The sequence below is a fragment of the Rhineura floridana genome, chromosome 2 (genome assembly GCF_030035675.1).
Source record: "Rhineura floridana isolate rRhiFlo1 chromosome 2, rRhiFlo1.hap2, whole genome shotgun sequence".
Taxonomy (NCBI): domain Eukaryota; kingdom Metazoa; phylum Chordata; class Lepidosauria; order Squamata; family Rhineuridae; genus Rhineura; species Rhineura floridana.
The window spans coordinates 81,316,896-81,332,240 of NC_084481.1; the positions used below are offsets into that span (position 1 = coordinate 81,316,896).

At 40.8% G+C, this 15,345-nt stretch overlaps 2 protein-coding genes across 8 annotated transcripts in view; one reads left to right on the forward strand and one right to left on the reverse strand.

Annotated features, from left to right (window-relative positions):
- The window catches only part of PDIA5 (protein disulfide isomerase family A member 5), a 271,149-nt gene that overhangs the window by 92,402 nt on the left and 163,402 nt on the right, over positions 1-15,345 (reverse strand). The gene's annotated exons all lie outside the window — the stretch shown is intronic.
- LOC133378182 (ADP-ribose glycohydrolase OARD1-like) lies at positions 2,069-2,643 on the forward strand. Of its 2 annotated transcripts, XM_061612966.1 has the most exons (2): positions 2,069-2,426; positions 2,540-2,558. In XM_061612966.1, the coding sequence occupies exons 1-2, from the start codon at positions 2,191-2,193 to the stop codon at positions 2,556-2,558; spliced, it is 255 nt and encodes an 84-aa protein (XP_061468950.1). In that variant the 5' UTR covers positions 2,069-2,190. The 2 variants fall into 2 exon arrangements, with proteins under 2 accessions (XP_061468950.1, XP_061468949.1); XM_061612965.1 differs by having other exon boundaries at positions 2,069-2,643.

A 15,345-nucleotide genomic window follows, 5' to 3' on the forward strand; every position in this document is an offset into this window, starting at 1 on the left:
GCACAGGCTTTGTATGCAGAAGGTCCTAAATCCAATCCAGTTAAAAGGCTCAGTTAGCAGATGATGAGTTAGATCTCTCTACCTAAGGTCTTGGGAAGACACTGACAGTCAGAGTAGACATTACTGGGCAACAGCCTGATCTGCTAAAAGGTGAATTCCTATGCACCACCTGAATCAAAAGATGCATATAGCTTTCATATTGACATGGAGTATGCATTTAACAGGCTTGTATCATCTTATTAATATATTTTAATACCCATATTTTAATATGGATATTATCAATATCCATATTCAAAGAGACCCAATGAGGCGTAGTGGTTAGAGTGTTGGACTATGACCTGGGAGACCAGGGTTCAAATCCCCACACAGCTGTGAAGCTCACTAGGTGACCTTGGGCCAGTCACTGCCTCTCAGCCTCAGAGGAAGGCAATGGTAAACCACCTCTGAATACCGCTTAGCATGAAAACCCTATTCATAGGGTCACCATAAGTCGTAATCGACTTGAAGGCAGTCCATTTCCATTTTTATCAATATCAATATCAGTATTTTTAATATCCACATTTTAAAATTTGCCATTATTGAATCAATGTACAAAATATGTCAACAGTAAATCAGGACTGAAACCATTAAACTTTATATACAATATAACATCTGTTCCTCTTTATCTGTCTATTGTTGCTTACTATCCTATATGTATTATTTCTGTCTTTAGACGAAAATGTCACCCTGCCACTTGGTAACATTTTCACTTATATTGAATGGGCATGGATTAAAAATTAGGTTCAGAGGAACCATCATCTAATTTTTGGCACTACTTCATCTGAGGCTATGGCCTGACACAGGCAAGAAATGCAGATCACCAACATCCTCAAAGCAGATGGGAGAATATGGAAACTCTGACTTTTTGTACCCTAGCAACACACTGACTTATGAATGCTGAATCCCCAAACACTGTTTATTAAATTTGTCCTATTGACAAGCTACTTGGATAGTATTAGCATTCATTAGCTTGCTTTTACATTCTTCTATGGCTGCATGCCACATATATTTCTGTTAATGTAATGAGAACACTGAAGTTTAAAGTGTGTAATAAACATTTCTCTTGGTCTTAGCCAAATGGGGAGGAAGGATGTACAGCGTTTAAGGTTGGGGGTGGGGAGATTTGCAATTACATTCTCCTTACCACTTTTCAGATTTTACTAATTCATGCCCATAGTTCAATATTATTTCCCTGCCTTTAAGGATCATTCAGCAACATTTTAAGAAACAGCATGAAACTGTCCAGGGCTCCTCTGCTCTATATATTTGAAGCACTATTATACAACTTTAAGCAGTCATAGCTTCTCTCAAATAATCCTGGGAACGGTCATTTATTAAGGGTGCTGAGAGCTGTTAGGAGATCCCAATTCCCCACACAGAGCTACAATACTCAAGAGTTCCCTGGAAAGTGGGATTGACTGTTAAGACTACCACTTAAGCCACATCTGCACCATACACTTAAAGCACTATTATATCACTTTTAACAGTCACTGTTTCCCCCAAAGAATCCTGGGAACTGTAATTTGTTAAGGGTGCTGAGAGCTGCTAGGAGACCCCTGTTCTCCTCACAGAGCTACAATTCCCAGAGTTCCTTGGGAAGAAGGATTCGTTAAACCAATCTGAGAAATGTGGCTCAGCATCATTAACAAACAACAGTTCCCAGGATTCTTTGAAGGAAGTCATGACTATTAAAGAGGTACAATAGGGGAAGGTCCATAGCTTCCGGCTGGGAGGGGGCGGGTGTAAAAGCCACCACTTCTGAAATAGCCGGAGGCGTATTGTGCTGTGAAGACGCCTAATAGACCAGCAGTTACAACGGGTGTTGGGAATAGGGGCCAGTGGGCGCTATTTTTATGCTGCTATTCTGCTTTTATCCTAAAACGATGTGGGCAAAAGTATTTTGCTGAAACTCTCGGGAGCATTCTACAGTGTATTAAAAAAGGCCCAGTAAATAAAATAACACCCCCGTCCCGGAGTGGGAGGGAAGACCTGTTTTTCAAGATTTTTCAGTGTTTCCCATGCCTCAATACGCATTTCTTGGTTTGGGGTTGCAACTGTCTATCCCAATTTGTTTCTTTTTTTCAATATGAATACTGCATTCGTTTCCAGTTCTTATATCTGAAGAAATCCTGAAAAGTCCTCCATACTATCATGGCTAGCGCCCGGTCGGCAAAAGAAGAAAGAATCAGGTACATACAGGGAGACCTTTTTACATGTACTGGAACAGACTCCTTGGCTCACTGTATCAGTGAGGATTGTCATATGAGTGCTGGCATAGCTGCCATTTTTAAGAAGAAGTTTGGTGGTGTTCAGGAGCTCTTGAACCAGAAAAAGAAGACTGGGGATGTGGCTGTTCTGAAGAGAAAGAATCGATATGTGTACTATCTGATTACAAAGAACAAATACTTTCATAAGCCTACCTATGACAATCTACAGAAGATCTTGGAAGCGATGAAAATCCATTGCCTTAATAATGCTGTAACTTGTATTTCTATACCGAAGATTGGGTGTGGACTTGACCGCCTGAATTGGAGTAAAGTTTCAACAATGCTTGATGAAGTATTTGAGGATACAGACGTTAGCATTACAGTTTATACCCTTTAATTTATTATCCTTTTGTATTCTGTGTTTGTAACTGATTTGTGAAAAGATGCTGATGTGATTTTGTTCTATTTCCCTTTCTCTTTCACACATTTCTCACCATTACTAATATCCAAGCATAGACAGTGTTTTGTAGAAATTTATAGTTAAAGCTTTTAATTTTTAATCTCTCATTTTTAGGATTTTGATTATGTCTATATGGAATGTACTTGTGTTTGGTTGTAAGTCGCCCAGAGTGGCAGATTAACCTCTGCCAGATGGGTGTCTAACAAATCTCATAAATAAATAAATAGCTCAGTGGCAGAGCATCTGCCTTGCATGCAGAAGGTCCCAAGTTCAATCCCTTGCATCTCCAGATAGGGCTGGAAGAGAATTCTGCCTGAAACCACAGAGAGCCACTGCCAGTCAGTGTAGCCAATACTGAACAAGATGGACCAGTGGTCTGACTCAGTATAAGACAGCTTCCTATCTTGTTCCTATCTCCTATTCTATGATATGGCTCAGGTTCTTTAAAATTCTATGAAAGAGGAACTGCAACCATGTTCTCATTTGCAAGAAAACTAAACATATTAACAGCATATCCAGCATGAGAAGCAGAACCCATGCCCTCCTTACATCTCACCACAGGTGTGTGCCTACGTCAACACATGGGGTGGCATTCAGTGCCAGTCCTACTCAGAACAGACCCACTGAAGTTGACAGACATAACTAACTTAGGTTCATTACTTTCAATGGGTTTCCTTTGAGTATGGCTTAGTTGAATACAGCCCACTAGCATTAGGAAAGAAGTGTTGTCTGGGCAGGAATCGTGGTCTGGAAGGTCACTCTCTTTCCAGATCAGACAAGCTCATAACCTGAAACTGATGCAGTGGTCATGCCCAAGAAGGCAGCCCATAAAACAGGTGGGAGCAGCAGATACTCCCAGATATGCAAGCAGACCAGAACAATAAAGATAGGTGCAAGCAACCACCATGACCAACACCACCACAGAATCACAGAGCTTTGAAGAGATAATGGAATTCAGACACTAAGTTAGACCCAGACAAAGGTAGTTGAGCTTAGGTCCCACTGAAGTCAGTGGGTAAGTTAGTTGTGAGTTAACTTAAGTACCATTGACTCCAATGGGATTCAAGTGCAAATTACTTAGTCTAGGTCCAACCCATAAATTGGAAAAGTGGAAGGAGTAGAGATAAAAGACCATCTGCAGCAGAAAGCCCATATAAGGCTGCAGTATTTAGATTGGATAAGCCACTTGCTGTTGTAACAATGGAAACAGACAGTATCCTATCACTAAGGGTGGCAACCCAGACAAGGTACCTCCCAGGTTCATGATTTAAGATGTCTATGAATAGGGTTACAATGTCCTAAAATCTGGGAATGCAGAAAATTATTTGCATATCCAGGAATGTCTCTAGGCCTAAAATCATGTTTCGAGAAGTACCACAGGCTACCTGTCCCCCTAAAGTAGGGTCCTCCACAATTTACACATTAATGTCTCATATTGCCCCACATAGCCCAGACTATAATATGCTATAGTAAAAAGAAGGGAAAACACTAGCACAAAATCAGTGGTGCACACTGATTAATCTGACCTGTAGAAAAGTCCTTCTCATCACAAATCAGTCAGACCCTGTGCCAGAAGCACAATCCTTATCAAGAGAGTTTTCTTGACTCTCTCTGTGACTCATTTGTAGCTGAAGCAATCTCTAACAAAAACTTCTCAGGAATCTCCAATTTAAGGTAGACTATTAATGACAAAGAGCATCATATATATACATGATCACACAGAACATGTATATTAGAGAAGGGAATTGAACACAGCCTCAGGAGTCCTGACAAACTGTTAAAATTATAGTATTCTTTCTGTCCTACTGTGCCACCAATTTTTATTTTATTTTTTAAAAACACAAACAACCAAATTCTATCATAATGGAAACAGACAGACAGACAGCAGGGAGGGGGGACTGAGCCTGCAGTTTCCAAAGCATTGTTCCTGTCCAGCTGGTGTCTTGTTTCCTCACTTGAATGACTTCAACTGGGTCACCAGATTAACACCTATAAGAATATCTTTTACACATCATCCAATTCCATTTGAGTTTATTTTTCTACAGATGTTCTATGCATACTGTTGCTGTTTGCTGATGCATTCCTCATATTTGTGCCAGAAACCATTCCCACTTTCTGTCTCATGCTATGCTTGTAACACTCTATGAATAGTACTGGCCAAGATATAATTTTGTACTGTAACAATGCATGGTAGTAAAGCCTGAACCAAAACAAAAAGTTACAATTCTTTTGCACTTGCAAATCATCATATACCATAATAGCTATTTCTTTGATGCATTTAACATTCTGTATTTCAGACAAACTGCCTGGAAATAGCTAGCAATTTTACAATACACCCCACTGGGATTAAAACAAAGTGTACTGAAATGCCAGAAACATTATAAACATTTGGATGCACAGGGAAGGCATCCAAAAGTCAGGAAAGAAACAGTCTTCCTACCAAAGTTGCTTTAACATGTGAACATTTTAAGGACAATGAACTGTAATCACGAAGAAATCACATTGCATATCATGATGTGACAATCTAACCCCAGATTTGCTGGCAAGATTCTGCTTAATGGAAGAGCCAATTCACTATCATGTACAGTAAAAGACTGTATAGGGTTCTATGAATGGAAATAACCACAGCCATATTTCAAGTTAATTGGTATTACACACCAGGCAAGAGAGGAAATTCATTTTCAAAAGGTATAAACATATAGCTTCTTTAATGACACAAAATAGCTTTATTGGTACATCAGTCATTAGAAGCACCAAAGTAAAGGCTATAAAACTGAACTGCGAGTTTCCTCCAGACCTGCAACATACAAATGTTAGTTCCAACAAATGGAGATCCTATTTCCAGTTTCTAGAGATGAGCATACACTGACGATTCATTAGTAGTAGTTTTCTTCAATTAGAGATTAACTGGGCTATCGGGAAGGGTCTTGTGGTGTTAGAAAGCTTCCCCCACCTTTAAGATCATTGGATTTCCCTTTCCTCTAGGTGAAGAGAAAATGAACCTCTGAACATGGGTTATTGAGAATAGTAGAGTGTATGTGTTAGAGGGCCAAATATTATATTTAAAAATAGGTTCAACAAATAGGATTGCACAGTGGGTGATAGGGTCAAAGCTAGATCTGAGGATTATCAATTGATGCCAAAACAGGGATAAAGTAAGCCAGAATTACTATCAAGCTGGAAACTAACCTTTGAGGATCCCCAAGATAATTTCCCCAAGGTAATTTCATTTGACCCAACACTATAGTAGATTTGTACAAAAAGGATTAAGACAGATTTCATGCTGTTCTTATTCACCAGTAATGCAAGAGATACATCAATGCAATGAGTGAGTGATGGGTAGGCCAATCTGACTCAACTGCTCCTAAGTTTCATTACACAGTTATGATCTAACCATGTGGTTGGTGAATACACACAACATGAATCAGACAAAATACAATTCTAAATTTACCTCAACAGAAGCTGATGTGCCAAGTGACCAAAAAAGCCATATTTGACTATAAAGGGTTTGTTGTTGTTATGTGCCTCCAAGACGACTGAGACTTATGGCGACCCTATGAATCAGCGACCTCCAAGAGCATCTGTCATGAACCACCCTGTTCAGATCTTGTAAGTTCAGGTCTGTGGCTTCGTTTATGGAATCAATCCATCTCTTGTTTGGCCTTCCTCTTTTCCTACTCCCTTCAGTTTTTCCCAGCATTATGGTCTTTTCTAGAGAATCATGTCTTCTCATGATGTGTCCAAAGTATGATAACCTCAGTTTCATCATTTTAGCTTCTAGTGATAGCCCTGGTTTAATTTGTTCTGACACCCAATTATTTGCCTTTTTCGCAGTCTGTGGTATCCGCAAAGCTCTCCTCCAACACCACATTTCAAAGGAGTTGATTTTTCTCTTATCCGCTTTTTTCACTGTCCAACATAGATTATAAAACCAGTTACAGGGATCACATGGAATTAGAACAGGAATAGAAAAAGGAAAACTGAAGTCCCTGAAATTCCATATTGGCTATAAAATGGTAGAGGGAGGAACAGCTGAATATACAATTTCTGATAACCAACTGTCTGTTTAGTTCATGCATGGAAATATTTTATGACTTGTTTTTTCTATTGAAATGAGAATTTAACTCTGGACAAACCACACAGTGGGTGAAACAGGGTTGCTGCTATTAAGATGGACAGAACAGGCCATAAATGGGTAAATGTAATAGTGAGGGAGCATGACTGAAAGAAGAACAGGTAGCATCCCCCTCTTCAGCTGATGCTAAGGAAGGGCATCCACTCTCATTCCTTGGCTGCTGAGTCACCATGATTGTTAGTTTGGGAAAATCAGAGAATAAAATGTTAACAAAGGCAAGGATCCGTATTACCATGCACAATCCATCTCCCTAATACCATATGGTGCAGGTCATGATGTGGACTACTCTTCTGTCAGTCTTTGTTCAATAACTCCTACTGTATGGTTAGTTTTTTTGAGGGGGAAGGAAAGCCATGTGAGAAACAAGCATAAACATCTCAATAGTGAGACCTTTTATATCACTCCATCCAGATGACCCGTTTCATGACTCATCAGTTTCATACAGATGTTAAACAGCATGGGGAATAAAACTAACCCCTGTGAAACCTCACATTGAAGGCTCCACAGGGCTGAGCAGCATTCCCCAAGCACCACTCTCTAGAGATAACTGTCCAGATAGGACTGGAACCACCACAAAGCAGTGCCACCCAGTCCCAATTCAGACAGCCTCTCCAGGAAAATATCATGGTCAATGGTGCTCATGAAGGCCTTCCGTGATGCCCTCAGCAGGTAGCCTAGATCTTGAGCTTTCATTTTTTTTTTAAAGTAAGCCTCTAACCCTCCTAGGAAGAATGTTATGAAGCAAAATGTTCATGTACTCTTCTAAGTGATGTAAAATGAGCCAGTCTGGCTGATCCTGCCTGTCAGTGTTAGCCAATTAATGAAGTTAGAACTGTGACTGATCAGTGAGTTGTTTGGACACCAAATAATAGGTTTTGATGTCCCTTTTAGTGCAGTTTTTCTGCTTCTGTCTCCCCCCCCCCCAGCCCTTGGAATCTCCATAGTTTTCTCTACCTTTTCCCCTAGCAGCCAGGGTGCATCTTTCCTGTGTTGGGTTTGCCTGAGACGAGGTAGTGCCAAGAGGTTATTTCTGGCAAATGATACTATACAATAAGTTTATGTGAATGTTAAAGAATCTGCCTCCTGCCCAAAAGGCAAACGTGAAAACTTTGCAAAAAGGCTTAGGCATGTCTCCTGTTTTGTAGGAGCTAAAGATCAGGAACACAGTAAGAATTCACTTTGTAGTTAATTTACAGTATAATGTTACACATGTCTACTCAGAACTAAGCCTCATTGTGTTTAATGGGGCTTACATCCAGATAAGCAGGTACAGGAGGGCAGTGTAGGCTTTGATTTAAGGTTGCCATTGAGGAAAAACAGGGTTCTTATGCCTTTAACAGCTGTATGGCAGGCAGAAATTTAACAGGTGAAGCCTTTTTTGGTATGGAAATATAATTATGTGGACAGCTTCACCACAGCTGCTCTCTAATTTTGTGTTATGCCATGCCCCCATGGCAGCCATGTTGTGTTATGACAAAAGCTAAAAAATTAACGAAGTTAAAACAAACAGCAGAGCTAAATATATAAGGCAGCTAACATGCTGCGTTATGCCATGTACCATGGCAGCCATTATGTGACTGGTGCCCCAGCACTCTCTCGAAATATGAAATGTGCCCTCTGGTCCAGAAAGGTTGGCGACCCCTAGTCAATGGTACTGAAAGCCACTGAAAGATCAAAGAGAATCAACAGGGTCACACTCTCCCTGTCTTTCTCCCAACACAGGTCACTGTATTATTTAAGACATTTAATAATTGTACAGGGCAACCAAGGGAGTTTCTGTGCCAAAACCAGGTCTGAAATGAATCTAGAAAATTTGTCTCATCCAAGAGAGCATGGAGCTGGCTAGTGACCACCCACTCAAGAACCTTGCCCAAGAAGGGGCCATTTGACCAGATGGTAGTTATTTACACTTTCTTGATTCAGGGAGGATTTAAGGAGTGGCCTAATCACCATTGCCTTTAGGAGGGCAGGGACTAGATAATGCCCTAGAGACCACTTGAGATTCTCCTCCTATAATACTGGAGTCAAGTTCCTGGCAAATGCAAGCAATTTTGCCCTCAAAATACCTTGCAAGCAAGTCATAGCAGATCACCATTGATTCCATCCTATCCTTTGGGACAAACTGTAAAAGGCCTCGTACTACCTGGAAAAGCTCCTCCTTCTTCACAATCAAATCATCAGCAAGGGACATCTTGTTTAATAGCAAGCCTGAGGGCTGGCTGATAGCACAACCCAATTCCTCTGCGTAGAGAAGGGGCTGACTTGCAGCACAGCCACCAATTATCTCTATCGCATGACATCCCCCTGACCAGACTTGTCCCTCCTCTCTTATCATACCTTCCTTTACCCAAGACCACTGCAACTGGGGGCCCTCAAGCTCTCCCCAGCTGATCTTGTCCCAGGAACATGTCAAAAGGTGGTCTCCAGTTGATACTTCCGAGAGAAAATGTCAAGCCTCCAGCTGAGGCACATGAAAGATATGTCCCCAAACCTTCAGAGGTCAAGCCCAGGTAGAACTCTCAATCAGTCAGTGGAGGTGGGGCAGGCTTCTCTGCTGGCTTAAAGTGAGGAAAGATCAGCATCCTCAGGAGCAGGGAGCACAAGCAGCTACAAAAAGCAAAGCTGGTTGGATCAGCACTTTAAAAGCAGAAGATGCTTCAGTAATTTAGGATGGGAAATGTGGAGCGCTGTCCCAAAGTAATACAGCAATATGTGTAAAATATCACACACAATATTCAGTGTCACATAATCAATACGACTACAGAAGGAAGCACAGAGGTATGGAGGCATTTACATCTCACAGAATTAAATCTTCAGGTAACCACAACTCTTGTGAAAACCAGCAGCGCTGATGTTCTTATTCTTCACCCAGCATAGTTACTTACAGCACTCTCTTTATCCAGACCTAAATACTTCCATTGCTTTAGGGTATATGACTCCTTGAAGTTACGGATTAAGGAAGATAATAAACCATTTTTACTGCCCTCATAGATTTGATTAGGTAACTCATAAAGTTTTACTGCATAACTCCAGGTTTTTATTATGTCATCTTATATACATAATTCCTCATTATAAACGTGCCTTGATTTTTTCCTGATAAAAATCCTCATCTAAGTTTTTCAACAGTTGAAGTAAGCAAGGGCACTGCCTTAATTTTTGAAGTGGGTATGTCTGCACTTGGAGAAGGGTGCAGCTGCTGGTGAAATGCATGTGAAACACAGTTGTACATAAAATTGGTGTAAATGTGAAATAGTGGGTTTGATCCAGACTTATAGCACAATCCTAACCATGTCTACTCAGAAGTAGTCCTATTGAATTCAATGGGGCTTACTCCCAGGTAAGTGAGGTTACGATTGCAGCCTAAATTAAGTCCTATTGATTTAAGTGGCTCTATAGTAAGCATAACTAAGGTTGCAATCCAGTACACACTTACCTGGGAGTAAGTCCCATTGAACCCAATTGAACTTACTTCTGAGCAGACATGTCCTGGATTGCAGCCTAAGTCTGGATCCAACCCAATGTGCTGGAATTAGTTCCTCAAGCAACGCTTCTGGAACTGATCTTTAAAAAGGATTCTAGATTTTGTTGAGTTTTTCTTGTGGACTGAGTTCCAAGAGTTCTAATATTTTCACCTATATTAAACTACTTGCAGAATTACTTAAGATGATCTTAAATCCTCAAGCTTGAGACTTCCTTAAGCAACCTCAAAGCTGTTAGAAGTACACAACGTTGTTTGCCCAGAGTCTTTGTTCAAGCCTGCAGTGTCCAGGACTGTTGGAAAGAATGTAAGTGACTGGGATCAAAAGCCTACAGGCCAGAGAAAGTAAGATTATTTTGTAGTATAACCATACATGTGATTGCAGATGTGGCAAGAATGGACAGTAAATGGATTATTCACATAACAGTGGGAACATATTAATATTTCTACTTCACATTTTAATCTTGCCTGAGGGGCTACCATTCAACTGGAAATATGCATAAAATGTGTGGAATTCTGGGGTGCTAAATTATTTGTAGTAGGCCACGTTTATTCTATATTTTTGTGAACAAGATTAAAATGGACAAAGGGAAAATTATTTACCAAAGATATTACTACCCCACCCATGCTAATTAGCTATCTTATATATCTGACCTGTTTTTATCTTGTGACTGTTACTGTGGTAGAAGAATGCCGTTGCTCTGTGATTCAGTCTTTAATTAAGATTTGGCATTTGCTCACTTTTGAGTATTTCACTTAGCAACCTTGGTGCTCTCCTTCACATAGGAGTGCTTACAAATGGAAAGCCTTGTGTTAACCAACCCAGTATGGAGCCATCACTTCTATGCATTAAAAAACAAAGCAAGAGAGATTTTCATTATTTTAGTCTAGAAGAACCTGGTGCTGTGGAATTTCACATGAGATCCTAAGTGCATTAAAATAGCAGTCTTTTGGGTTATGAACCAAGTATGAATATTTCCCCGCACCCATAACTGCATTGGCCATCATTATCTGATTATCCAGACAAGATAAGAAAGGTCAGTTGAATAGGAATCTGTCAGTGCTGACACCAACAAACATTCCAGATTCTGCCAATAATGGAAGCACAATTTCTTCTCAGTGAAACTTCACATTCTTCAGCCAACCTATTTCATGCATCATGTATACAATTTTACTTAATTTAAATTGCTTTTCAGTGTTCTGAACAGGGCACATTTGCTGATTTTTCTTTTAGGCTACTGGTGGTGAACATGGAATGCAATAAAGCATCTATGTTTAGAAATATGGGAAGCCATACGCTGAGAGAAATTCAGATATCACTGAAACTGGATGATGCTTCTAGGTTTTAATATGGAGTACTCCTAACATCACAGAATGTGAAGTCATGCTATTTATTTTTATTTTATTGGCAGATTTATAAGACCCTTCACAACAAAAAATTACAGAAGCAGTGTACTATAAAATAAGATATTTAGTATTACCAACACAGCGAACTAAAGACAATAAAACCACTTCTAACATTATTGTTCCATATAATGCCACTTCTAACATTACTGTTCCATATAATGGCTGGGTCACACTTCTGGGAAAGCCTGCTTCTTACAAAAGTAAATTTGCATATTTTTTAAAAAATAAACAAATTAGAACCAGAAGCAAAATGTTGCAATTCCTCTTTCCTCTCTAAAAGGAGTAATCCTATTTAAGACACCAGCTAGCCTTGTAGAGACCTCTTGGACAAGGTTGGCATAAAGGACACCTCTGCCTTGCTTGTATAACACTAAAAGACTCTCATTTGGAGCTGATTGCTAAGCCCATACACAATCACTTTATTGCTATATATCCATGTGCCTGGAGAGTCAGAAAGGAAAAAGGTATTCATTAGAACACTTTTAGCCCACTTTTCATTAAAAATTCTATGTAAGGCATTGTTGTTATGTGCCTTTAAGTCGATTATGACTTGTGGCGACGCTATGAATCAGCGATCTCCAGTAGCACCTGTCATGAACTACCCTATTCAGATCTTGTAAGTTCACGTCTGTGGCTTCCTTTATAAAATCAATCCATCTCTTGTTTGGTGTTCCTCTTTTTCTACTCCCTGCAGTTTTTCCCAGCATTATTGTCTTTTCTAATGAATCATGTCTTCTCATGATGTGTCCAAAGTATTATAACCTCAGTTTCATCATTTTAGCTTCTAGTGATAGTTCTGGTTTAATTTGTTCTGACACCCAATTATTTGTCTTTTTCAAGGTCCATGGTATCCGCAAAGCTCTTCTCCAACACCACATTTCAAATGAGTTGATTTTTCTCTTATCCGCTTTTTTCACTGTCCAACTTTCACATCCATACACAGAGATAGGGAATACCATGGTCTGAATGATCCTGACTTTAGTGTTCAGTGATACATCTTGGCATTTGAGGACCTTTTCTAGTTCTCTCATAGCTGCCCTCCCCAGTCCTAGCCTTCTTCTGATTTCTTGACTGGTCTCCATTTTAGTTAATGACTGTGACAAGGTATTGATAATCCTTGACAAGTTCAATGTCCTCATTGTCAACTTTAAAGCTACATACATCTTCTGCTGTCATTCCTTTGGTCTTTTTGATGTTCAGCTGTAGTCCTGCTTTTGTGCTTTCCTCTAACTTTCATCAGCATTCGTTTCAAATCATTACTGGTTTCTGCTAGTAGCATGGTATCATGTCTTACATTATTGCTATTTCTCCCTCCAATTTTCACACCTCCTTCATCTTGGTCCAATCCCGATTTCCGTATGATATGTTCTGTGTATAGATTAAACAAACAGGGTGATAAAATACACCCATCTCACACCCTTTCTTATGGGAACCAGTCGGTTTCTCCATATTCTGTCCTTACAGTCCTTACGTTGCCCAGAGTGATTGGTTAGCCAGCCAGATGGGTGACTAAGAAATCCAATAAATAAATAAATAAATACAGTAGCCTCTTGCCCAGAGTATAGGTTGCACATCAGCATAATCAGATGCTATGGCACCCTCATTTCTTTTAAAGCATTCCATAGTTTTCCATGATCTACACAGTCAAGGGCTTCGCTGTAATCTATAAAGCACAGAGTGATTTTCTTCTGAAATTCCTTGGTCTGTTCCATTATCCAACGTATGTTTGTGATATGATCCCTGGTGCCTCTTCCCTTTCTAAATCCAGGTTGGACTTCTGGCATTTCTCCATATATGGTAAGAGCCTTTGTTGTAGAATCTTGAGCATTACTTTACTTGCATGGGATATTAAGGCAATAGTTTGATAATTACTGCATTCCCTTTCTTTGGAATTGGGATGTATACGGAACGCTTCCAGTCTGTGGGCCATTGTTTAGTTTTCCATATTTGTTGACAAATTTTAGTCAAAACTGAGACAGATTCAGTCTCAGTAGCTTGTAGCAACTCTATTGGTATGCCATCTGTTCCTGGTGACTTGTTTCTTCCAAGTATTTGAAGAGCAGCTTTCACTTCACATTCTAAAATTTCTGGTTCTTCATCATACGGTTCCTCCGTGAATGAATCTGTCATCCTGGCATCTCTTTTCTAGAGTTCTTCAGTGTACTGCTTCCATCTTCCTTTTATTTCATCTCGGTCAGTCAGTGTGTTCCCCTGTTGATTATTCAACATCTCTACCCTTGGTTTAAATTTCCCTTTCATTTCTCTAATCTTTTGGAACAGGGCTCTTGTTCTTCCCTTTTTGTTGTCCTCTTCTATTCCTATACAACAACTATTCTAATAGCACTCTTTGTGCCTAAGTACTAGTCGCTGTATTGTTGTATTTAGGGTTCTGACTGTGTTTCTATCTCCTTTTGCTTTTGCTTGCCTTCTCTCTTTAACCATTTTAAGAGTTTCTTCAGTCATCCATTGAGGTCTTTCTCTCTTTTTAACTAGAGGTATTGTCTTTTTGCATTCTTCCCTGTCGGAAGGCAGAGCTGGGGTCCCAATCCCGGGGAGCTGGATCCCGGAGAGTTGGGAGAAGAGTATTTGGATGGATGGCAGAGGGAAGGGGGAGGAACTTCCCCCCTTTGGAGCGAAGACGAAACAGAGGAACTGCCAGTGATAAGGTCGCTTAGCAACGGGGAGCCTGAGCCCTCCCTGGACATTCTCACGCCTCCGCCTCTTTCAGGCTCAGAGCAAGAGGGGAAAGAGGGAGGGCTGCTCACAGCCGAAAAGCGGGGAGGCAGTTTACCATCAGCCCCTCCCCTATCCCCCATCCTGGAATCGGAAACTTCAGAAGAGGAGGGGGTGATGCTTCCCCCCTGACCGCGCACACGCAGACAACTGAAAAGACAGGAGAGAAGGGGGGGAAGGCGGGCAGTACCTGAGGGGCAGTTAAGGAGGAGCGAAAGATTGCGCGCCCGTTTGGCCCCTTCTTAAAGAACAGGCGGGAAGAAGTCCCTTGCTCTGTCAACTTTCTCCCAATGCCGCAGGACCTGTATCCCTGTATTGCTTCATGAGGAAACGCAGTCTTTGTTTGGACGTTACCCTAATAAAACACGAATTAACTACAGCCGTTGGTCTGGTTCCTGAGTCACATCCTGGGCCTGACAGCTTGACAGAGCCCCCTAAATCACCCTCAACGCTCTCTTCACTTGACTGGGACAAGATGTCAAAGGGAGCAGTGGGGGGGACGAACCCCACTTCTGAGACGGAAGAAGTGGAACTCTTGAGGACTAAGGTAGCTGATTTGCAGACGGATGTTCAAGCCCTGCTAGCAGCAGTCAAGGCGCTGAAGACGGATAATCAAACCTTGAAGGCCACGATAGACCAGATGCGAACAGCCCCTCCAGCTGCCGTAGTAAAGGTTCCCATTGGATTGCCCCCAAATTACGCGGGACAAAGTGATCAGTTGGCAACCTTCATGGCTCAATGTGAGTTATATCTGGATGTCAGGCACATGGAATTTCCAGACGATGGGGCTAAAGTAGCTTTCGTGATTAGCCTCCTGGAGGGAGAAGCTGCAAAATGGGTGACTCCGTATCTCGTGAGAAAGGATACTGTCTTAGGAAGGTACAGA